The sequence below is a fragment of the Sciurus vulgaris genome (assembly GCF_902686455.1).
Source record: "Sciurus vulgaris genome assembly, chromosome: 15".
In the NCBI taxonomy this organism is placed as follows: domain Eukaryota; kingdom Metazoa; phylum Chordata; class Mammalia; order Rodentia; family Sciuridae; genus Sciurus; species Sciurus vulgaris.
Window position 1 is genome coordinate 59254569 of NC_136476.1, and position 25778 is coordinate 59280346.

General features: G+C 39.0%; 2 protein-coding genes across 3 annotated transcripts in view; one reads left to right on the top strand and one right to left on the bottom strand.

The window, feature by feature from the left end:
• PLPPR1 (phospholipid phosphatase related 1) overlaps positions 1 to 13458 on the top strand; it is a 305507-nt gene extending 292049 nt beyond the window's left edge. Inside the window, exons 5-8 of the mRNA XM_079112261.1 lie at positions 292 to 542; positions 3943 to 4119; positions 7642 to 7773; positions 11566 to 13458. Coding sequence (XP_078968387.1) covers positions 292 to 542; positions 3943 to 4119; positions 7642 to 7773; positions 11566 to 11598 — 593 coding nt within the window. The 3' untranslated portion in view covers positions 11599 to 13458. The remainder of the gene's footprint in view (positions 1 to 291; positions 543 to 3942; positions 4120 to 7641; positions 7774 to 11565) is intronic.
• On the bottom strand, positions 10708 to 24758 carry LOC306644998 (acyl-coenzyme A amino acid N-acyltransferase 2-like). 2 transcript variants are annotated; one of them, XM_079112252.1, is made up of 4 exons: positions 22479 to 24758; positions 22130 to 22332; positions 18521 to 19136; positions 10708 to 16566 (listed from the first exon to the last, which is right to left on the bottom strand). In XM_079112252.1, the coding sequence occupies exons 1-3, from the start codon at positions 22939 to 22941 to the stop codon at positions 18543 to 18545; spliced, it is 1260 nt and encodes a 419-aa protein (XP_078968378.1). In that variant the 5' UTR covers positions 22942 to 24758; the 3' UTR covers positions 10708 to 16566; positions 18521 to 18542. The 2 variants fall into 2 exon arrangements, with proteins under 2 accessions (XP_078968378.1, XP_078968377.1); XM_079112251.1 differs by having other exon boundaries at positions 10708 to 19136; positions 22479 to 24757.
• Between the last annotated feature and the right edge of the window lie 1020 nt (positions 24759 to 25778).

Below are 25778 nucleotides of genomic sequence, written 5' to 3' on the forward strand. Positions count from 1 at the left end.
TCCAGAATTTGAATTCTATTAGATGCTGATGATTCTAGATTACTTGTACAAAACAATAAAATGATAACAGTAGATTGTCTGCCTCGATTTGGAAGAAATGGTAACTTGGGAAGCAGGCAGCAGCCCCTGGAAAGATGAAGGTGAGGGAACAGTTTGATTCTGGGAGTTCTTAGGAGCTTTTTGACAGGTCATTGTGGATTCTCACTGCTATCTCCTCTCAGAGGCAAAAAAAAAAAAAAAAAAACCAACAGCAGATGCTGCCATTCTTAATTCTTTTAAATCTCCTTATAGGTGTGTTTGCATTTGGACTTTTTGCTACTGACATTTTTGTAAACGCCGGACAAGTGGTCACTGGGCACCTAACACCATACTTCCTGACAGTGTGCAAGCCGAACTACACCAGTACAGACTGCGGGGTGCACCACCAGTTCATAAACAATGGGAACATTTGTACGGGGGACCTGGAAGTAATAGAAAAGGCTCGAAGATCCTTTCCCTCCAAACATGCCGCTCTGAGCATTTACTCCGCCTTATACGCCACGGTGAGTGTGCAAGTCTTAAACCACCTCCCCCAATTTGGGTTTTTGCTGGGATGTGTCTCTCTGACTTCCCTACCCCCATCCTTTTATCATTGTCACTTATAGTGACCGTCTAAAGATCTTTACATGTTGCTTTCATATCAGCATCATATAATACAGGATGTCATACAGACCCTCGAATCTAAGCCCACTCCTAACATCCCAATAGAACATTCTGACTTCCTAGAGGATATTAGTTCTGGAAAGAAATGTCAATGATCCCCTAGTTACAGCCTCCCATTGGGCAGATGCAGCAACTGGGACCCAGAAAAGAGCCAAGAACACGCAGAGCTGGGACCCAGGCTCCTGGTACATGGCCTAGGACTCTGTCACCACCCATCACATCACTTCGCTAGGGCTTTGGTTGGCTCCAGAACAGCACACTTCTCAGGCCTGCCTACAGATCGTCAGGTGTGCCCATAAGGGAATGGCTGCCCTACCTGTGTGCAAACCAAGCACCCCTCTGCTTCTTCTGACATTCTTACTCTCACTGTGCTAGGAGAGATGGGTGATCCTAGAAGAACCCCAACACTCAAAAATTCACTTCTCACAGCTCCCCAGATCACACCACCTTTGACTGCCCCACAGGGTTATAATATCCTCTTTAGTTTTTTTGCTTTTCAAAGATGAAACAACAGGTTTCTCTTATTTTTCCTACTTTTAAACTGTATCTATGTTGGAAATGACCTCATTTCACCTTTCTCAAACCTGTGCTTCCTAGATTCCAGCACCCACTAGTACAGGGATCAACTCAAAGGCGGACATGACTGATATCATAAGGTCACTGATAGGGACTCCCTGCATTTGCCAGTGGAGGGATGACTGTTGGCCAAAACACTCCTTTCCCTTATCTCAGCTTGTATTCAGGATGTGACTCATCTAGTGGTTCTCAGTGAAAGACTGGGTGGGAGAAGGCAGGGGAAAGACCCTTTTCAAACTCCCATTGTTCCCAGCCATTCTGGTGTGCCTTGGGCCCATCCCCCTATCGAGTAGCTACAGAAAGCACATTCTGCCTCTTGGGGAATAGTGTTTCTACCACCACCCCAGAGTGGAGAAGGAGGTGATTGACTACAGCTCTGGTCCATGCGGTGAGAATTCTCTTTTATACAGCCTGGAGCAGATAGTGTCTTTGTGTCCCATTGATAGGTCTTGTCTACAAGACCAATTTTCTAACCACCAACTCCCCAATATAAATCTCTCAGTTAGCCTTTTAGATCTACTCTTTAATGAATGCAGTTGAAAATGACTTCAACTGTCCCCCACAGTGAGGAAACATGAACACAAATAATATTGAAGCCTGGGTTTTATAAAACAGATCAATTGTTGCTTGGTTAGACTTCTTTGATTTATCAAGAGGATAGGGGAAATCTATGCCATTATTTTTAAGCAATCCTTCTGATGCATTCAATGTATTTTCCAGTTTCCAGAGGATCAATTTGTCCTAGATTATCTAGAACCAAAGTTGTGAAAAGCAGTTTACTCTTGCACCTTTTCTTATATTTATATCAGAATCAAATCACTGTCATATTAAATTTATTTTGATAATGCCATTATAAAAATAAATCTTGTACTTAAACTACTGTCTCATCTTCAAATGAGACAAACTTCACAGAGAAATTAAGAAACAAATATAGCATACATCAAATACGTGTTGTGGTAGCACGTGTTTTCAAGGATTCATATAATTCCATCCAAACTATGCCTCACAAATGGACTATAATCAGAAACCCTGATACAGGATTCCACTTGTACAAACATCTTTTGAGTCTGTTGTGAGTTAAGTGTTTTTGGAAATTACTCAAGAGTTATTGATATGCTAATTACCCAGAGATGATCATTATACAGTGTGCACATGTATTGAAATATCACATTGTACCCCATAAAGTTCAATTATTATGTGTCAATTAAAAAAGACCAAAAAAATTACTTAACAATGATTTCTTAGGTACTAGTTAATACTGTGACTACTCTGAATTAATCATAGTTCCATGCTTTTAATAGCTCGTATTCTTATAGGAAAGATTTATAAAGGATATAATTAGAAAACAATGTAGGAGCATAAGAAACTATATTGAAAATACAAAGATTTGAAGTAACATTTCCCCATCTCAGATTGTTGTAATAGTATACTATAATTTCACTTTGATATAAGCACAGGCTTTTTTATTTAATTACTAGTGCATATTGATTGTCCCAATTAATGGGTTTCATTGTGACATTTCCATACATCCATATAACACTAACCAATTTTATAGGACATTTGCAAAGAATTAAAGAGACTCCTGACTTGTGGTATTCACAGCAGTATTGAAACATCTAAGAAATTAACAATTTCCATTGTAACATTGCAAAACACATCTGTCTAAACTTACATGTGCTCCAGCCATACACACATATTATAGAATAATTTAAAGATTGGCACTTTTTGACATTAAACTCATCACATTTGTTAAGAAAGGATGCATCAAGCATGCCCTCTACTGGTGTTTTGTGGTCATTGCCAAAGGTGATCTAACAACTCATTTGAAAGAGGCTTCCGAACGCTAGACCACTAGGGACACATTTGATAACTGAGTGTTTGAAACCTGTCTTCTGCAGCTTCTCACAGTGACATAACAGGCTACATCTCAAGTGCCACCAATTGCATCATTCTCTACTTCGCTCAGATCTTCCCACTTTTAGTAACTTTTCTATGTGTGTCACACACATAGAAATTTATTTAACATTTTTAAACACTGGAGTAAGTGAGGGGATGGGGCTGATCAGAGTTATTCCCAGAAATGTGGGAATCAACTTCCGGTCACAACTGAAACCTGTTTATGTGATGGTGGTTGGGCAGCTCTAATTGACTCCATCAGCTGGTCAGTTAATTCTTTTGTTGCCTGAAAGTGTACAGAAGCAGTCTGGACCGTGTAGGACACAAAAAGTAAAACGTACAGTCACTCACCTACCTGGTCTCCGCCATAAAATTTATTCTCATAGAGGGTGTAGTTGATATTGGAGGTTCTTATCTGAAATTATGAATACTCTCAAATAATTCTGATGCCTTGCATTTAAACTGCATGTTCTGACTCTTGTCGTTGTTCTGCAGCCATTTCTTATGCCAATATAACTGCCGTCCACATGTCCACTCCAATACAAAGGCTGGTTAAGGTCTCCCCTTCGTTGTCATTGCAGCACTAGCTTCCTACCTACACTGTCTACCAGGGAGCGCTAGTGAAGCTGTTTAGGGAAAGTGGTGACTGTGGCTGCTCCCGCGTGGCCCCTGCTTGTGTGCTGGGGTGTGGCCTTGCATACACGAGCATGCACCAGTACAGAGAGGCTGTCTGGTTTCTGTCACTCCTTGCTTTCTGTCCCGCTCCAGATGTACATCACAAGCACAATCAAGACGAAGAGCAGTCGACTGGCCAAGCCAGTGCTGTGCCTCGGGACCCTCTGCACAGCTTTCCTGACGGGCCTCAACCGGGTTTCAGAGTACCGGAACCACTGCTCAGACGTGATCGCGGGCTTCATCCTGGGCACTGCGGTGGCCCTGTTTCTGGTAGGTCAGCTTCTTTCTTCCTGCCTTGTTCTCCCGTATACTCTGACAGGCTAAGCTCATACTGAGTGGGGTTTCTCAGTCCTCACAGTCCAAGTCCATGCTTCTCTTGTCCCAACATCTTGGGGTACAGTTATTCTCCAGGTGTCATGCATCCTTTGGTTACAAGAGTGAATTCAAAGTACCTTCTTTTTTTCCAGAAACATGCTTGACCATTTTCCTCCTGGGGACCAGGGAGAGGGATGCTCAGGAAGGATGGCTTACTCTACTTCCTTCACTAGTGGTCGTAGGTTAGGCATGGGCAGACTGATGAGGTGGCACACCTTCACACCAGTGCCCTTTAAGTGTTTGTTCTCACTGTTTGGAGGACGCTAAGTGTTTCTTGGGAAAGCAAAGATAACAGAGCTGGTAGAAGCAGGCACCTTCTCCTCCAGCTTCCCAGGAAACTGAGCCCTGGTCCCTGGAGTCATCATAGTACCTAACTCTACTCAGAAATGGGAAACCCTGCAACTAGCCACAGCAATTTTTTTTTCTTTTTTCTTTTTCTGTTTTTTTTTTTTTTTTTTTTTTTTTTTGGAAGACCTCTTGTTATCTGAACATGGCTGCTGAGCATATTATTTGGACTTTTTGCTACTGACATGTGGCTTCTACATATATTCTTCTGGGAGAAGAATTTTGGTTAACACATTGATCTTCCAATCTTTACAGTTTTGATGTTGTTTCAGTTCCTCAAGTAGATGGGGGCTTGGCTTAGCAAATCTCTTAAGCTGTGTTGTATGGGAAAAGGTTAATTTGTGTTCTTTTTTTTTTTTTTTGTCTTGATTTTCTATTTCCCCCCACAGTTTTATTGATGTATAATAGGCAGATAACAAAAGACTAATAAAGTGTCCAATTTGATAAATTTTGGCATACAGACACAGTCATCTCTCTCACTCTTTCTTTCCCCTCATTCCCAGGCAACCACTTAACCTTCTGTCATTCTGTTATTTTGCCTTTTCTAGTATTTCACATAAATGGAGTCATATGATATATATTATTTTTCTGGCATCTTGCATCCAACAATCATTTTGAGACCCATTCATGCTGCAGAATATATCAATAATTCATTCCTTTTTATTGCTATGTAGTATTTCATTGCATGGACATATGTCCATAGAAGTGCTGTTTTTTTGTTTTAGTTTATCTCTAAGGATTTACAATAGACCCAGAAGGATTTACAATGAACCACCAGGCATAGAAACACATTCTGCATGAAATAAATCCTCTATCAATAGTCAGAAGGCCTCCCCAAGGAGAAAAGAACCATCCATTTCAAAGGACACCCCCCCACACACTCCTCATTCTGCCCTTTTCCATCCAAGGCCCCTTAGGAATGGCTTCCCAAATAGATTGTTCAGTCATATGACGTAACTCCTTTTCCTTCCCTCTTCCCTGCCCACTCCAACATACAGTGTGCCTGTCTCAGTCTGTAACTCAGTTTCCCAACTCTTATCTGCTAAGATGCCCACAGAAAAGGCTCACACATTTATTTATAACCCTGATTTTGGAGCTTAATTATAATTAGAAATTACTTTAAACAGACCCAAAGTTTCCTTCTGTTAGTCTCACCTAATATACTGTGGGTCAAATTACAGGAAAAGTGGTACTGGAATGATCTCAAGATGTCAATATCTCATAAGAGATAATTCCAGAGGAATAATTTTTAGAAGAGAGAAAGAGTATAGGTAACTTTAAGAAAAGAAGCCATTCAAAGGGAGGTCAATGGAATATAAGTGAAGACTTGGGCTCAAAAAAAAAAAAAAAAAAAAAAAAAGCCAAAACCAACAGTTTAGATATGCATCAGTTCTAGAACCAACTATCCCCAGCTCAGGTCAAAGAGTATTTCTGACTGTCCCCAGCAATTTCATGAGGTCTTGTGAGATGATATCTGTGAATGCTGCTGTGTTTGCTGGAGTCCCATAGACAAATTCTGCCCCACATTAAATTTCTTTGCTCTCAGTAACTTGCAGTCCTGTTTCCTACCACTCGGTTACTATCTGGTCTGTCATTATTTTCAAGGGACTTCACAATTGTCAAAATTTGTTTTCCAAGTGACGTTTACCTAAGATCCAGATCTGCTATTGAATTGAATTGGCATAAGAAGGACCACCCTTGCTGCATGTGCACATGCATGGCCCACAGACACATACTGGGTTAGGGAAATGGGAGAGAAGGGATGTCATAGTGGAGACTGAAGACATTCCAAAGACAGGAGACAGAGACGGAGGGGAGCAATAACTGAGAATGGCAGCATACTGGCTGCATATGCTCAATAACATTTTATATGTTTGTGTTTCCCATAAGCAAGAATATGAGGCAAGGGACAGGACCTTATTAGTTGAGCAATTACTATATACTCTACTCTCAGTTTGAACACAACAAATCACGTGCTCCTCAGGAAACCCTAGCAATATTTTTATCCTCATTTTATAGATGAGGAAGTGAGGTTCAAAGTCATCATACTTGCCCAATAACCACCCAACAATAAGCCATGAATCTGACCTGGGTCTCTCAACTCCAGGACTCCCACACCTTTCCCTTCTCCCAGTCCCCAAGCAGGGGGGTATTTAAGCAAAACTGGAGAGTGAGCTGGAGGTAAGCCAGGTAAAGAGTATTTATGTAAATGTTCTGCATGGTCTGAAGGGTGACAGGAAAGATTCTTAAATGTCAGGTGTAGACACAAAGATGCAGAATAATGAAAAAAAAGAGACAGATAAACACTATATAGGCAAAAGGAGCAAAGAAGATACTAAAAATGGTTATGACTGATAGAAAATGAAGAAAACTGAGTAATAATTTATAGGAGACATTTTAAGTGTAAAAGGAAACTACCACTAGTGAGTCATTTAATTCCAAGTGAACAGTAGTCACATAGTTTGAGGATGATCAACTTAGGTAGAAATTAAAGACCAGCCAGTGTTGCCTGAGTACTTGCTATGTGTTTGCCACTTGTTAAGAAGCAAAACAGTCTAGTGGTGTGATTTAAGGGCTCTGGAGTTTAAACCTCTGCATAGCATTGAAAAGTTATCCAACTTCCCTTATCTAAACTGGACACAATAACAGTACCTTCCTTGTGAAATGGTTGATTGGGTTAAATGAAATGAGATAAAACATTCAGGAAGGTGCCAGACACATAGCGGTCCTCAATAAATGTTCACTGTTACCAAGGGGTGATTTGCTTTTGACATCTTTAATTGCTACAGATCAATGAGGTGGGTATTCCTATTCCCATTTTGCAGTTAAAGAAACAGGCTCAATGGTGTGGATTGATCATTCCTGGCCATCTGGTGAATACACAGCTGCTTCCTCAGCACTTAAAATGTGCTTAGCAGATACCTCAGACCTTCCCTTTGTCCCTACCACCTTGTTCAAAGGGAAAGAGCGACTATGGGGATGATATGCACAGGAAGAGGCCTGGCACCCTCAGAGATGGCCAGGCACTGATGGCTCTAATCTCACTGCAATCTTTTTTCCCTCATCCTGCAGGGAATGTGTGTGGTTCATAACTTCAAAGGAACACAAGGATCTCCTTCCAAACCAAAACCGGAGGATTCCCGTGGAGTACCCCTAATGGCTTTCCCAAGGATAGAAAGCCCTCTGGAAACCTTAAGTGCTCAGGTATAGTAAAGTGAATTTAGCAAACCAAGCCCACAAGCTCAAACCTGTGACTTTGGGAGCTCAATCAATCTGTTCCCCTATTGGAGGCAGGACATCAATGAATCTACCTAGCATCAATAAAAATCCAATTCATTCATTATAAAGGTCTTCACAAAAGGAGTCTTCACAGCCTCCTTCAAGTAGTCCTGAATTCATTCAGGGATTTGGCAATCACGAATCCTCAGGAAGGTCTTAGAAATGTTTAACTTAAACCCAAGATACTTTAGTATATTTTGGCCCCCAATGAATTATCACATTTGTGATGTTTTGACTAATAGTTGCCTCTGTACAATATAGTTGACCCTTGGTATCTGTAGGAGATTGGTTCCGGGAGCTCCAAAGAATACCAAAATTCATTGTTGCTTAAGTCCTTTATATAAAATGGTATATTATTTTTGTATAACCTATATAACACAAATCTGTAGATTATCCATAACTAATAGGATGTAAATGCTAAGTAAATAGTTATATTGTATCATTTAGGGAACAGTGACAAGGAAATGTTCTATGTTCAGTACACTTTTTTTTTTCAAATATTTTGATCTGTGCTTGATTGAATCTACAGATGAGAAACCCACAGATATGGAGGGTCAACCATATTTGGGGGGGAAAGTTTTTATTACAGCAAGCGATTTAAGCTGGAGGCATAGTCAAAAGGCTACTAATTAAATGAACTTTTGGATCTGTTTAGATGACAACACAAATTCAATGCAACCCCCACTTCTTGATCAGTGTTTCTACAAGAAGACCTTGTTTCATGCTCAAGATACAAAAAATAATTAGACACACAGTCTTTGGCCTCAAAGAACAGGAAAGGCAAATATAAATGAGTCACCATAAGATGTACTGAATCAGATAAATGCCCAAAGTGCTGAATACAAATTAAGGGGAAAAAAAAAAAAAAAAACCCTATTCTGTCTGAGAAAATAAGGAAAGCCATAGAGAAAACTTGCCAACTGAAAGGAGCCTAGAAAGATGGTATTAAGCACTTATTTGGGCTCAGAATAATTGCTCAATGCTTCACAAATGTATTCTCAACAACCATATTGAATAGGCACTATAATTCCCATCACAGACAAAAATACTGAAGTCAACACTGTCAAATTACTTGCCCAAGGACAAACAGCTAGGAGTGGGAGAACTGGGGATAAGAGTTCTTCAAGCAAATGGGGACAGCTAATAATAAAAGTATTTTCATTAGAATGCTACTTGTTTCAAGAATTTTGGGGTCCTACTAAGACATCTCTTTTCTCTGGTATTCTATCTTAAAAGTTTGTTTATACTTGGTATTATTACTAAACCATTTTTACAGGTGGCACAAGGAGAAAGCAAAACCCCTACCATTATCATTGTCATGCACTACATATGAGTGCAGCATGAAATAATACTTTTTATTATTTAAAGATTGACTATCAGACATCTATCTGATTTAAGCTATCCTATGCCTCTTGATTTTAATGAAGTCTTATTTTATTAATGAACCAGGACAGAAAAATCATAAAGCTATTTCCGTTTTAGGAAAAATACTTTAGGGCTCATCATGCTCAATTTTTTAACTTGTTTTCCCTAGTTTTGTATTAAGATGAATATTTTCAATGGTCTAGTTAGAAGTAGCATATTGAAAAAGTATTTTTTGTTTATTCATATATAACCTGTTGCTACCAGCTGAATAACAATTTAGTCAACAACATCTTGTGATAAAATGGTTAAATGGAGACTCTCTAGTTTTTCTTTATTATCTAATTAAGTTCCTATGTCCAGTGTGGTCAGAATATCCACTACTCTTGAGATGAATTAACTGAAAACGAAGATGGATGTTAAAAGAGCAAAAAATATTTGCTGAGTTCTACAGTCATATCACTCTCTGCCTCCTTATAAATGCTGTCCCTGGATGTCTTGGTCTAAGAATAATTCCTTCATATACCATCATTCTGCCCAACCCTGCTCATGCATTACCTTCTTTCTGAAGCCTTTCTTAGGTATCTGTCTCTCTTCTCCTTCAAGACTATTAATAATTGATCAGGCCAGGAGATGTCTAGGACACATATCGAAAAATTAAATACCACACTAACACATTGTTGGTGGGACTGCAGATTAGTCTAAGTATAACCACCTTGGAAAGCAGTATAGCGATTTCCTGAAAGCCTAAGAAGGGAATGACTGTATGACCCAGCTATCCCACTCCTTGGTGTTTATGCAAAAGATCTAAAATCAACATACTATAGTGATACAGCCACATTGATGTTTATAACAGTACCACTCACAATAGCCAAATTATGGAATCACTCAGATGCCCATCAATAAATGAATAGATTAAGAAATTTTGTATATATACACAATGGAATTCTACACAGCCATTAAGAATAATGAAATTATGGTATTTGCTAGTTAATGGATGGAAATGGAGAACATCATGCTAAGTGAAATAGGCCAGCTGGAGAAAATCAAGGGTGAAATGTTTTCTCTCATGTGGGGAAACTAAAAATAAGATGAGGGAAAGAAGCCAGGGTGGGAGGTATAGGACACCATAAAGATAGGGAGAAGATCAATGGAGGAGAAAAAGGAGACCAGAGGGAAGGGAGATGGAAAGGGTGAGGAATTGAAGAATGAATTTAACAAAATCATACTATGTGCATATATAAATATACCACAGGGAATCCTACCTTTACCTTTATGTGTAAATAGAAAGCACCAATCAAGAACAAGTAAATGAATGAGCAAAAGGAAGATCAGGAGAGGTAAGAGAATGGCAGAGAGAGGAAGTGAGGGAAAGGGGGTAGGGAACAGGGACTGAAATGGAGTAAATCAGATTTTAAAAAATGAAGTTCCAGTTTTGAAAACTGCTATTCTTAAGATAGATAACAGATTCAAAATCTTTTATCTCAATAATAGCAGTAAGATTATGCATAAATTTATTGTCCACTAGGGGTTCAGTTGAATTTCCTTCAAATTTGTCAATGTATCTTTGTGGCTCTTATGCAGTCTCACCTAGATACAATACTTGACTTGGGTCTAGTATTTAAACAAAAGACAAGGCCTTGGGTTATATGAACAAGATATATAAGCAAAAATTGACAGAATTACAGGGGAAAATGCACGTCTGCAATCATAGTAGATTTTAACACACTTCTCTCAGTAATAAGTAATCCAACAAAATATAGTGAGGATACAGACAATAAGATAGGTCTAATATGCATTATGTATAATCCTCCTCTAAACCCATGAAAGTAAACAAATCATGAAGCAGAGCATGAAGCACATCTTAAGACAGTTTAATGGCTCTTACATTTTGTAGACCACTTTCTCTAAAAAAAAAAAAAAAAAACACTTAAAAGGTAACAAAAATTAAATTAAACCCCATCCGTTGGAAAATATTAACCTCATTTCTATAGAACTCATGACTCAAAGAATAAGTTCTATGGAAAAAATTTCATTGAAAATGTTGAATATTTGAAATCGTTTAAAAAGTGTGGGGTGCAGTTGAAGTTACTTTGAGATCCTTAAGTGCTTATGTTAGAAAATAGCTGAATAAATATGAGAAAATTATATAAATAAATGTTTCCATGAAGAAATGATCCTACTTTGGTTGGAAAAAAATCAGGGAAAATTTAAAGGAAGAGGAAATGGAATTTTGAGGGGTGGGCACAGCAAACTCAAGGAGACCTGAGAGAAAGGGGGTGTTGAGGGGTGCATCCAAATGTGGGGCCCAGCCAGCCCAACCCTAAAGTTTTATCTGCTGTGTTTGTTCTGCAGAATCACTCGGCCTCCATGACTGAAGTCACCTGAGCTGATCGATGTGACGCAAGCTGGGTTTTTTTTTTTTTTTTTTTTAACCACCTTCCAATTCAAAACTTCAAAACACACAGTTACTCAAGGTCAAACTGTGAAGACAAGTATTATGTTTATCTAGTTAGAGGCTAATGTTTTGTACATTTTTTGTATGACAAAGTGATGTAGCTTGCCCTGATCTCTTTTTTTTTTTTCAGCTTTAATATATTTATGCCAGAATTTTAAAACCAACAAAATTTTCTTCTTGTTCAAGTGTGCATTGAAGCATCACATTTATTCAATGGTTGATGTTGTTTTGTGATATTTGTACACAAACCTTTTTTTCTCAGTTTTATAGACACAAAATTAATATAACAATTCACTTTAACCTTTTATTACCACAGTTGCTGCCTCCTTCAGAATTTTTGAATTTTAAATGGAAGTTAAACTTTTGAGTTGCAGGGAGGACAATGTTGGTTAATGATAAATCTTAATCAATTGTGGGAAGAAAATCTTCAACAAGAACATTATGTTCTGAACTGTTAACAGGTTATTGCATCAAAAGTTAAAGTAATATATTAATGAAGTAGCTTGGTTACACTAAAAATTGGCAGAGAATCTTAGATTTGGTGGGTGTTGGGTTATGATTATTTCTTAGATAATGGCCTTGCCCACCTAAGAAACTGGAATCATATCTTTGGACAGGCAGGCAACAATGCAGCTTTTTCTCCAAAAAGCAGCCAGCACCAGCCTCCCCTGTCAACTCAATGGTTTTGTATATCATATTGTATGGACTTTATATGAAAATGAATATTTTACAGTTTGCACAGTGTTATTTTACAGAAAGGATATCAGAGCATCTACAACATAGAGCCCCAGAGCAACAGCTTCACTTTGGGCTTTTTAACTGTTCTAGGATTTTAACTGCATCCCAGTTTTCTAGCATGGTAATAACTAATGTGTCCCTCCTTTGAGAGAAGGAGCTCCTTGTCTGTACTTATCAGAATGTTTTCTTGACACTTCCATGTTGGCTCTTATTAGCATTTTTTGTACATATTTTTTTTCTAAAGAGAAGAAAAAAAACGTTATCACAAAATGTATTCTGGCTCATGTCCTTTGTTTATGTTTCACCTACTGGGCAAATATATTTGAACAATCATCATGACAAATGTTTATGCCTTTCATACCATGTGAAATAGGGAATGACCAAGAGGTCATTCCAGTGAGTGTGTCTACACATGTGCATGTGTGTTTAAGCACAATAAAGGAATTTCTTAAATTTTTAAGATACTTGGATGCACATTTAGGATACCTAGCATGATATCCCACATGTACCTCTGAGTTGTCAAAAAATGTTAGATGTTCATTTTCAGGAACAAAAGTTAACGTCTGCTAAAACTTTCCTGAAGCCTCCATTTCATTCTGGCCTACACACACTCTCACACACATCTTCAAGAGAAGAGAAGTCTGTCTAAAGCTGCGGAGGAATATATAATGCCAAAGTCATTCCAGAATCTAAGCCACATCATGCTTTCACATCCATAATCTAGTTGTTTTCCAAGCAAGGAGCCCAGAGAAGCTACTAGAATCCAAAATTAGTACTACACATAAACACCAACATTATAATCCAGGTCTGCTTGACTCCAGTTTCCATTCTTTCCATTACATCAAAATGCCTTTGAAACAAGTCCACATCTTTTCATAGGTTTTTCAGTGTGATATACCTACTTAGATAGTTCAAAAGATGGCTCTGGAGAGAAAAAAATCATAAGAAGGAATCATTTGCAAGATCTGAGCTCTGCAATTTTGTATAAGCTACCTAAGCATAATATCACCCAATTTCTTTTCCTAAACATAGGTTAGTAATTAAAAAACAAAGTAATGATGGCTCAATTTTATTTCATTTATCATAAGACATTCTGAAGAATTTGGCAGACTAGGTTATTTGTGCAATGCCCATTTTTTGTCACGGTGAGAGGTCATTTAAATATTTGGTCATTGGATCATATTTCCAAGAAGAAAAGTTAACTCCACAAAATGAGTCTTATTATTCTTCTACATGTACTTCTGTGAAAGACCTATCTATAGCGTTTTAAAGCCCTGGCTGCAGATTTGGTTTTCCTAGCCTTGGACTTTGCACGTTATCAGTGTGTGACTGAGCACCATGCTAATAAAACACTCCAAGGGTTTTCTGGGAATCCTCAACTCTTCAGCCAGTCTGTTTTCTTTCCCTTATAACTTGGTGACCTTGATGTTGCCTCTCTTTAGCACCAAAATCCTTGACAGGTCTTAGATTTATCTTTCTCATTCAAGTCTGCCATGTGCAATTCATTTCTTCCTGGGGACCTCTCTGGTAGATCTTCTGTCAAGGACAAAGCACTCCATCCAAATAGGACAAGTACTCACTACTGCCTAAGAGAAAATAAATTCTGCCTACTTTTCTTCCTCTTTTTCAGGAAGGCCCAAGAGGAGCCTGAGAAAGTCTAATTCCCTGTGAAAGGGAATTGAAAAGAAACAAGAGAAAGGCCAATGAAGTGTGTTCACATAAGCAACCTCACCAGACTATGAACCCTGTAGATATCCACTACACCTTTAATTTCCTCAGTTACATACCCAGAACAGGGTCTGATACAGAAAACACTTCATGAAAATGTTTCCAATAGATGGATGCCAGAATTCTCCTTAACTTGGTTAAAGGGAGACCTGACTATGACTTATTTGGAAATAAGGAGAAAAATAATAGGGCCTGAAGGTAGCAGGAAGATGAAACACATTCATATGTAGGGATCATAGTGGTGAAGAAGCTGCACTCAGCAGTTATGAACAGATGAACATCCCTTCTGGTAAATACTAAAGATCTCTCTATTTGGTTGTGTTAGGGAGAAGGATTGTGGGTAACTACTGAACCAGAGAATGCAAACAGCCATAATCCTATACTCAGAAGGAGAAGAGTAGTTATCATTGGGACTATTTTATGAGTAGAAGAACAGCAAATGACATTTTAGTTTCAAAACACTTAGCTTGATTCGTTATTATATGCAACTACCAGAACCTCAAGGGTGTTGAATATCTTGGAGGCAGATACATCAATTACCTGATTGCCTGAGTTTGTTTTAAGGAATAGGTGACACTGAAGTCATGATATAATTTCTGCTCTGCTGAATTCAATTCAAACTAAAACTAATGTCATTTACTCTCACACCCTGTATTTTTATGAAAATTTTGTAATGAACACCAAAACTCTTGCTCACATCCTACCTCTTGATCTAGAATGTCTCAGGATTCATGCATTCCTTCCTAAATATTTAATGAGTATCTGTTATGTGATATGAATTTTGTTAAGAACTAGGGGTATGCAACAAAACAAATTGACCTGCTTCTTACCCTCATGAGACTGAGAGTTAAGCACAAGAAAAGGAAGACAACCACAAGATATTTGATACATAGGGTTTTGAAGGGATACCTATTTTAGATGGGGAAGATAGGTTAGTTAACAGTAAAGGCTTCCATAAATAAGTGACATTTATGTGGGACTATTTAGAAGGAGTAGGAGATGACTAGACAGCAGGAGGGAAAGCATAATAAGCCAAGAGTAGTATATACAAAGACTCTGGAGCAGGAAAGAAGAACTGAAGGCAGGCCAGTGTGGCTGGAAGACAGTGAATGAATGAAGGAAAGACACTTGATAATGCTGGACACCATGTTGGAGACTTTGGACACCTTATTGTGAACTTCGGAATTTATCCTCCAGTGACAGGAACCCTTCAGTAAGCAGGAGAATGGCATAATCAGATTTGTAGTCAGATTTTAAAGAGCCCTTCTATAAATGTGTGTGGAATGGGTTGAAGAGAATTCCAAAAGAAAGAGAGATCAATGAAGAGGCTCTTACATGGGTTAAAACAGGATTATGACTTGAACTAGGGTGGTGATAGTAATTAAGAGAAGGTGGGTTAGAAGGATGTGAAAAATTGTTAGGATGTTGCTTCAATAGCTTGAGAATAGCCTGGGTGTGGAGGGATGGTCACTTTCAGTAATGTTTCCTCCTCAGAGGACACTTTTCCAAATCAAATTTCCCCAGCTCACAGGAGCCTGATGATGAATGAAAATTAAGAAAGAGAAATCAGGTTTGGATCTACTCCCCAGCCCACTGGTCCCATGTGAGAACCCAGGTCACTCTATATACACTCCCAATAGCAGAAATGTCTACCAGAAAATCAGCTTTCATACTACTCAAAACTGGTGCCTCTGGTCTCACCCTGGTGTGCTCATTTTGAGATCTTGTGTGTCCACATCTGTAATAGGCTATCTTCTATGGCCTTTCCATGAAGCCACATAAGTCTGTGTGGACGTGGAAGGCAGGTAAGGGGCAGCTCTTTTCCTCAAAGACTTTCTTTGAGGGAAAAATGTTCTCACTTTTCCCCAGTTAACCCTAATAGAACTTCCATCTATCAGTTCAACTCAAATATTTTGAAACAGAAAACAGTTCTTCCTTTGGGATAACATTTAATGATACATAAAGTTATCTCTCCATTGAGTCATCCTATAAAGCAATGTTTTCTTTTAAATTTCCAGTGACGTCCTTCCACAACTGGGTAAATCTAGGCTTACTATAGTCACATTTATTTCTGTACAAAATAGTTATGTCCTCTTTCTTCTCATTCTCCATCATTATGGTCATCCGTTTCTACTTCTGTGTGGTCCATCCAGTGTAGTCAGGCATTTCTCATTTCACTGTTTGTCCATTCTATTCTTCAATAGCCATAAGGGGTTAGGGTAGAGACAGGTGGGTGCATCTCTACCCCAGCTGCCTGTGGACCCAATGAGGTCCACATCTAAGGCTCATTAACTAAACAGTACAGTTAGAACTAATTTATCCTTTGGGGGTTTGAGTTAAGAATGGCAGCCTTAGAAACAGATTTTCAAACATTTGTTAAAATCATGCCAAGACTAAACAGTGGAGCTGGGAACTGAGATTCCAATAAGGCCCTGCAAAGAAGAAAATGAAGATGTGTTTCATTTTGCTGACATAAAATCTGGGTGGTACTGAGATAGGCAGTTTACTGAATCTCAATAAGAGGAACTTCATGTGTTTGGGTTTTTTCTACACGGGGTGTGTTCAGGAAAGCCACAAGTGAAAGGAGGAAAAAGAAAGGATAACCTAGCTATAAAACAAGACTCCACTTTAAGAAAATACCCAATTAGAGATCATGGAATTTAAAAATAATCTTCAAAATAAATTCAAAACCATGAGCTAAATAGTAGGTAGGACATAGTTGAAGAACAAATTAATGGGCTATACAACTTAAATTGAGTTCTCTAAATATGCAAGGGGAAAGTGTACAATGAAATTAAAATATGAGAAAAATATTCATGAAGGACTCATCCAGAAGCTTCAAAATCTTCATAATAGAAGTTCCAGAGGAAAGAACAACAATAACAACAATAAAAAAAAATAGAAAGCAAGAAGTGGTCAAATAATGAATAGAAGCAAATGTCCTAAAGCTGAAGATAATCAGTTCATTTGTACTGCTGCTAACAGAATACTTGAGATTGAGACTGGGATAAAAACGAGAAAATCATTTCTCACAGTTCTGAAGGCAGGTGTCTAAGATAAGGCACCAGCAGACTTGGTGTCCAAGCAAACCAAAAGCTTCCCCTTAAGAGATAAATAAAATAGACAAATATTTGGTGTTGCTGTACCAAAGTACCTGAGGAAATAAATTTAAAGGAGTAAAGATTTATGTTGGCTCAAGTTTCAGAGCATAGTCACTTGGCCACATAGCTGTAGACTCATGATGGGACAGAAAATCATAGCAGGCAGCACATGGCAGAGCAGAGCTGCTTCACCTCATGGTGGCAGAGAGAGAAAAAGGGTCAAGGGACAAGATACACCCTTCAAGGACATACTCCCAGTTGCCCACCACCTCCAACCAGGCCCACCTCCCAAAGTCTCTACCACCATCCAATAACACCCCAGGCTGGCAACAAACACATGGCCTTTGGGAACATGGTAGATCCAAACCATAACATTCACCAAGTCAGACAAAGAGAGAAGAGAAAGTAAATAGCAGGGGCTATGTGAAAAATCATAAAACAAACAAAAAAAAAGTGTTCTAGAAAATATGAGTGAAATTCTGAAATACTACAAATGAGGAGATGTGCACCAAAAGAAATTTTAGAACCCAAATTAGTTAATATGAGAAATTTAGCTACTAAAATTAGGTTAACAAGCAAAATTAGTTTATTAATGAAAGCAATTCACCACAGTAACAGACGGAAAGAGGAAAGCATTATGAAATTAATAACGGTTAACTTTTATATGGATATAGCTGTGTGCTAGGCACTGTTCCAAAAGCCTTAACTATATTTAACTCATTTAATTTCAACAAATACTAAAAGGCACTTGATTAAATTCAATCCTACTCCTGATTAAAAGAGTAATAAATAAATGGAATAAAGAGAAGCATCATGGTGTAACATTTTAAAAAATTATCTACTGGAAATCTACAGGAGGCATCATACTTGATGGTGGTTTTAGAACTTTCATATCAAATGTCAGAAACCCAACTCAAAATTGTTTAAATGGAAATTGTACTCCTGCAAGTAACAGGAATTACGGAAAATTTCAGCGAATTCATAATGATTAGCAAGGCCTGGATCCAAGCCATCCCTAAGGCATGTGGATAAAAACTAAACAGTTTGCAAAAGTATCACAATTTTGAAATAGCAATGCCCGCTAGTGGATACAAACTAGGATTCGATTTACAAAAATTCCAAGCACATTTAAACTTGTCAAATACATGTGCCCTGGTCCTTGGATTTTTGTTCGATTTCCATTCAGTCGATTGAAGATGGCTGTGAATCTAGAGAAACCGGACGAATCCCCCTTCCCTGTCTCCTCCTTCTTTCCCCCGCGTGCCCCATCCCAGCCTCTCCTCACCCCATCTTCACCAAGCTTTCACTTAGAGTTTGCTTCCGGTCCCACTGAAGTGTTGTCTGAAGAATTTCTGTATCTCTCGCCAGGAGTGCTCCTGGGCTGCAGCGTGGGCAACAGGATCCCCTCCCCAGAGCACAGGGCGGGGGAGTGCTGGACTCCAGGATGCAAAGCACAAGGGAGCATAGGGCGGCTCTATGAGGTGGCCCGCCCCAGGGTATACCAGCATCTTTCCACTGCTTCTGCCGTGGCTCTTCAGCTGGTCCATGGCCTGCTCCGCATATGCTCGGGTGTTGAGGCATTCGTCATTCTCGCCTACGATGAAGAGGATGCACCCTTGTGCCTTTTCCACAGGAAGCACGCTCTGCTGGTTCATCTCATTCCGGGAATCTCTGTTCCCACTGCGGAGGCGCACAGCCCCAGAGACGTGGATCTGGATGCACTCCCAATCAAAGCGCATGGGCGTTACAAGCAAATCCCTGTATCTGAGCGGGATCTCCAAGATGGCGTTGGACCCACTGATGCAGACGGTGGCCACCACCTGCTTCAGATAGCAGGCCATGGCCAGCCCAATCTCTGCACCTTTGGACACGGAGATCACGCCAATTCCTGGCCTTTGGATCTTAAGCACAAAACAAAAGGAAAACCCATATGACCCATACTCAAGAAGCTGCCTGTAGGTCAATAAATCAGCATAATGAAAAGAGTCCAAAAAAAAATGGCTGAGTTCTGGCACTCAGGGCCCCCAGCTTCTGGGATGAAGAATGTTACCTGCTCACCTTCTCTAAGCTTCATGGTCTTACAAGGGTGACAATTCCACCTACCTTACAGGGTTGTTATGAGGATCAAGTGAAACAATACAAATAAAAACATCAAAGGTCAAGTTCTATACATGCACTCAAGAGTCCAGCAATACTGGGCCTCAGAAGAACACAGCCAATAAGCTTTTCAAAGAATCACATCTTTGTCCTCAGCTAGAACAAGATGCTTGTCAGGTTCTCTCAAATATTCTAAGTGTAATTCCCACTTAAATAGCATTTTACAACTGTTAAGTTTTCATATATGTATTATTGCATTAATCCAAGGGCTAACTCTGAAAGTATTAAAAATGTATAAATGAAAAGCTTGCTCTCTATAAACACTGAATTACCATTCCCAGTCCAATAGAAAATGATAGTGAACTGTACAAGGGAGTCCTTAATTCTCTGGTCTATTGAAGATGCCAAGGAAAGGGAAGAAGTCTGACAGGCAAGGGAGGAAGGGAAGGATGTTCTGGACAGACAACATCAAGCACAGAAAGACCTAATTGTTTATTTTGCTCACAACAGCACACTCAGTCCCTTTCTGTCATCAGAATCACCTGAACTTTTTTTTTAATTAGCCATCCAATTTTTCAGGTATCTGCTTCAATAGGTCTGAGTGGGACAAGAATGTGATACTGAAAAATGTCCTCAAAGAAATCTACATTTGAGACGCATCCATGTGAAGAACAGAGGTGGTGTGAGAGAGGGTGTGCCTGGAAACAGGAAAGTGATTGATACACTACGGGGGTGTCATAGGTAAGCAATGATGAGGGAAGGAACAAAGTGGCAGAGAGGATGAAGAAGTTGTGATGTATTGGGAAAGATTTAAGATAGAACCTAAAGCACTCTAGAAGGGGTTGAAAATTTAGGGCAAGAGGGAGGAAACCAGATAGGCAAAAATGACACATGGATTTGTTGAGAATTTACTACATGCTAGGTCCTAAGCTAAGTACTATGCACTTATTGTCTCAGTTGGTCCTTCTTATAGGAACACTGAGATGTGGGAAGTTTAAAAGATCTACCTGAGGCCACAATTGTATCCAGACGCAGAAGAGGAAGTTCAACTACTGAATCTAAATCTGAATTGAATTTTTGCAATTGACTTTCTTCCTCAATGTCACAAATAGTTACATTTGAAATTTTTAAAAATTAACTTGAAAATATTTTATCTGGGACTTAATTTCTTTGAAGCAATTCTTTTAAGGAATCCAGGTATTCTTGGGAAAATCATACACATTTCACCAAGAATGAAGATAAAGAAGTTGTCAAGGCACCAATGGAAATAGATCCTCTCTCCTTGAGGCAAGTCAAGGCTCTCCAGAGCTAGAGTGGAGAGAATGATAAAGTTAGGGAATCAAGCCCACTTAATGGTTGGAACAAAGCCATGTCATGCTGACTCTTTCACTTCCTGTGTAGTTTGGGCACATTACTTAATCTAAGTATGCTTTCTATCAGAAAAGTGAGAATGATGTCAACACAGGTGGAATATCCCTTATCCAAAATGTGAGGGACCAGAAATGTTTCAAATCTGGAGTTTTTCAGACTTAGGAATACTTGCATAGATTTTATTGGTTGTGTATCCCTGATTTGAAAATCTGAAATCTGCAATGGTCCTAAATAACTTTTTGAGCATCATGTCAGTGCTCAAAAAGTTTCAAATTTCAGATTTTGGATTTTTGAAAGAATGCTTAAGCTACAATATTTATGTCAAAAGGATATTGCAAGGGTGAAATGGGATGGTGCACATAAAGTATTTAGCATAAAAAATAGCCACTCAATGAATTTTAGCTGGTACACTACTATTTGTTCACCACTATTAGGTTGAACCATAAAAAGGAGTTGATATTCTAACATCCTTTACCTACCAAATGATGTTAATATGGTTCAATTTAAAAGAATGTCAACCCTGACACCTGAGCAGGTAGTAGTTATTCCTTTTCTTTTTTGTCATTAATGCAAATATCAGTCTCTTGAATCTTCTCAAGACAACTAAATCATAATTCAACTGATAGAAAAAGCTGGGTTACAAGATGTAATATTCCAGTGCTCAGACTTGAATGTGCCTAAGAATCACCTGAAGATGCTGTTAATATGCAGATGTTGATTCAGAAATAAGGAGTAAGAGTGTGCATTTCTAATAGGTGATGTGGGGCCACTGGGCCACAGACCACACTTTCATTAGTACAATGATACTTGACAAAGAGTTAAAAAAGCAGACACTGCCTTTTCAGATTCCTTTCATAATCCTGGCTCCTAGTATTGGACGTTTACCTTAAACTGTACCCCCATCTCTGAAACTAACTAAAGAGCTAATTAGGTTAATCAGTTGTTGCAGCCAAGTCAGTTTTGCTGGTACTCCTGCTCTAATCTTATGCTTCAATTTGAGTACTGAATTTCTAAATTGTTCTTAGTCTCAGAGCCCTTTAGTAGGACCTACACTAACATCACCCCATGCAGAGATAATCACTGAAGTTTGAAAACATGTCAAGCTAGAGAATTTATTATTTGAGATTAGTGGCTGATAAAACATTCAAGAGCCACTTATGAATAAGTTACAAGCACTTCAAATGTAAGGAGTCTTGGCTTTTTCCACTGAAAAGAATCATAATATATCCACCAATTATTGTCTTCCATGTGCCAGTAAACACTCATTGCTAATCAACTCAACAATCCTACAAGGTCATTATTATCATTATTTAAATGTAAGCTGTGCTACACCCAAAGTCTACACAGTTTGATTTAAAAAATATCTTACATTTGTGATTTCCCCCCCCATAATTTTGCAAGATAATATAAAAAGTGCTTTAAATACCTTGGGATGAGCTAGTAGAAAGTTGGCAGCTTCTTCAAAATATTCCAAGTCCAACTCCAGCAGTTTGTCAGGCAGGTCTTCATAGGCAAAATATGCCAGTGCCAACACTGCGAAGCCATGGGTCGCCAAGAGACTGGCCCGAAATTCAACTAGCCCCCCAATGCTCCCAAACAAATCAATGATTCCTGGGAAAGGGCCTTCCCCTGAGAGCAACAAAGAAAAAATGGAATGATGAGAAAAGAGAGTCAAGCAGAACCATGAAAGAGTGAGCAAAATTGATTCTATCTGAAGACACATTTTTTTTTTCCCCATCAACAATGTTTACTATATCACCAAAGATTACTCTCACCTGGAGGGATAAAAAGGGCTCCTCTCACACGACCTTCTCTGATCTGCTTCCGCTGCACCCCAGGGCCCAAGAACCAGCGCTGCACCATCTGGCTGGCCCTGGGCTGAGCTGTGGTTGAATCTTGCAAGCAAACAGAGTCATACAGGTCCAGAGTGACCTTAAAGGGATTGTTTATCACATCCCTCTTCAGCAGCCTCCGGAAAGCCTTCTCAGGCTTCAGAGACCAGAAGAGGCCCATTGCATGGACCCCTACATAGTCACCCCCTAATGCAGGAGCCCGCTCCAGGTCTACCTCACCAGCTTCATTAGCCCTGTAGAAGGCTTTGGACTGGAACAAATTCCCCTTCTCATCTTTCAGCGAGGCCTTGAGGGTAACCATCTGGGCTGGGGGCAGGCCTGTCACTCGGATGTGCACTGGCTCATCTGCAAGGCCATTTGGCGGAGTGGCTGTCAGCTGAAACATGGGCAACTGGCAAGTAGAGACCAAGTGGAGCTTCCTGCCCTGAAGTGGGCAAGGAGACTGAGCTGGAGATGTAAGTTCCAAGGAAAGGCCCAAGGCAAGGCTGATGTCAGGTCTGACAATATTAAACAAGTTAAACTCTTCTAGAGACTTGGTGCAAAATACTCAGAACTTTAGGAAAAGGAAGAGGAAAACATCCAGAGTCCTCATTTTATTCTCATTTTACAGATGAGGAAGCAGGTTAAGTAACATGCTCTGAGACTCAAAAATAGTTGCTAGAACTGGGAATTCAAGCCAGATCTGACACCACCACCTTCTGCCTTATTCATTGTAACACAAGTAAATCTTAATTTTGTGGTTTTGAGTAAATTGAGCTTTAATTCATCAGTTGAAAGAACACCTGTCCATATGACCTGTTTCATAAGGTATTTGTTAGATTCAAGCGGGGGAGGGTAATTTCTGCTAAAGAGCTTGGAAACAGCAAAAGCAGAAAAACAGTGCAGCTTTCCAGCCCCAAGCCTGTCTAAGGTAGTTACATAAACAAACCACCTATTATGATGGCAGTAGTGGTTTCTTTGTCTCTAATCCACACCTACTACTGCTAGATTTCCAACTTTTTTCAGAGTCTCCATTATATGTTCTTTTTAAGGGAAAATAAAACATCATGTCCTTTGCTTTTATGCCTTTCCAATAGAGTGATAAATGCCCGTGTTGTGTTTGGTAAAGAGATGTCAACATTCATTTGATCAGTCATTTCAAACTGTACTCCATTATAGAGAATATTTTAGTTCTTTCCTCCTTCCTTTTCTTTCTGCCTTTCATTCTTCCTCGGTTCTACCTCCCTCCCTCTCTATATATATCATTTCACAAAGGATTTGAACTTGCTTACAGATAACAGATAAAGAGTAAAATAAAGTAGAACCTGGGGACATATGAACCGGAATCATAGACATCAATCAAAGAATACTTGGAACATGAAAAGAAGAACATTTGGTAATCCCAGAGATTCAGGAAGCTGAGGCAGGCAGATCACAAGTTCATGGCCATCCTGGGCAAGACCCTGTTTCAAAATTTAAAAAATAACATAAAGGGCTAGGGATGTAGCTTAGTGGTATAGCACCCCTGGGTTCAATCCTCAGTACCATTTAAAAAAAAAAAAAACACATAAGAATAAAGAGAAATGCAAGATTGTAGGTTTTAGAAAACTGGAGTCTTTGAGGGAATCTTCCATGTAGTTAAGATTTTGTTGTGGGTTCTTAGCACTCAGCTAATTATTGAATGCTTGACTATTTGTCTACTAAGTTTCCTGGAGTGCCTGTTAAATATGTTTATTTATTGATCCTGATTTGCCATGAATTTCCTATAATGGCAATTATTATTTTAAATCTAAGCTTTTGCCATTTATACCAAGATAAATGTGAGAAATTAGATGATAGTAAAACTTCCCATAAGGAGTTCTTCCAGGGGGATTATATCGTTTTGACCTAAAACCATGAAACAAACCTATTGGGTGCAGTCTCTGGTCTAATGCCTAGGTCCTTGATCCATTTTGAGTTGAGCTTTGTGCAGGGTGAGAGATAGGGGTTTAGTTTCATTCTGCTGCATATGGATTTCCAGTTTTCCCAGCACCATTTGTTGAAGAGGCTGTCTTGGTTGTACATGAAGTAGAGTCACACCATTTGAGTTATCATACATGTACATAGGGTAATGATGTTGGTCTCATTCTGTTATTTTTCCTTCCCCCCACCACCTCCCTACCCCTCTTTTTCCTCTATACAATCTATCCTTCCTCCATTCTTGCCTCCCTCCCACTCCCCATTATGTATCATCATCCACTTAACAGAGAGATCATTCAGCCTTTGGGTTTTTGGGATTGCCTTATCTCACTTTGCATGATATTCTCCAACTGCATCCATTTACCTGCAAATGCCATAATTTTATTCTTTTTATGGCTGAGTAATATAATATTCCATTGTTAGTGTGTGTGTGTGTGTGTGTATATATATATATATACATACATATATATACCACAGTTTATTTATCCATACATCAAGTGAAGGGTACCCCATTTGTGTACAATGAATCAAAATTTTTTAAAAAATGAATTTTATGTACTGCCACTCAGCTGCATCCTGATACTAATAGTTTGACAGGATAAATAATGGAAAAGAAAAATTAAATTATAGTCCAAAAATCCATTTGTGCACAAAATGTAATGCTTTCTCTATTTTTCTAGATTCAAAGTAACTTCTATCTTGAGCCCTTATTCCTCTGGGTGGCAGAGATGTAACCTCAAAATTTTAATTAGGGAACTTTGTTTTCCCCAAAGTCCAAGTAACTTTCCTCTGACTTCTACAGTGCTGAAAGACTTGGTGCTGGGAAGCCCAGCTCATACATCATTATGCATTTTTCTAAACATGCTTTACACAATGTATACCAAATTCACATACCTATAGGGGCCAGGCATGTGAAGTAAATCTGTACATCCCTGGCTTCCAGGGATGAATGAAATACAGGACTAATACGAACTTAAGAGTACCTTCCCAGGTTACAGGCATTTAAAATTGAATTGCATTTTAAAAAATTAGACTGCAGGATGTGTTGGTACACACCTATAGCCCAAGCTACTGAGGAGGCTGAGGCAGGAGGATTGTTTGAGCCCAGAAGTTCAAGGTGAGCTTAGGCAACATAGCAATACCTTGATTTGATAAAACAACAACAACAACAACAAGAAAAACCCCCAAACATAAACACTAACAATAAGGTATTAACCAAATAATACACACTTATTTGTGACTTCTGGAATGCATTTTGACCTTTAGATTTTCTGTAACTCTAAA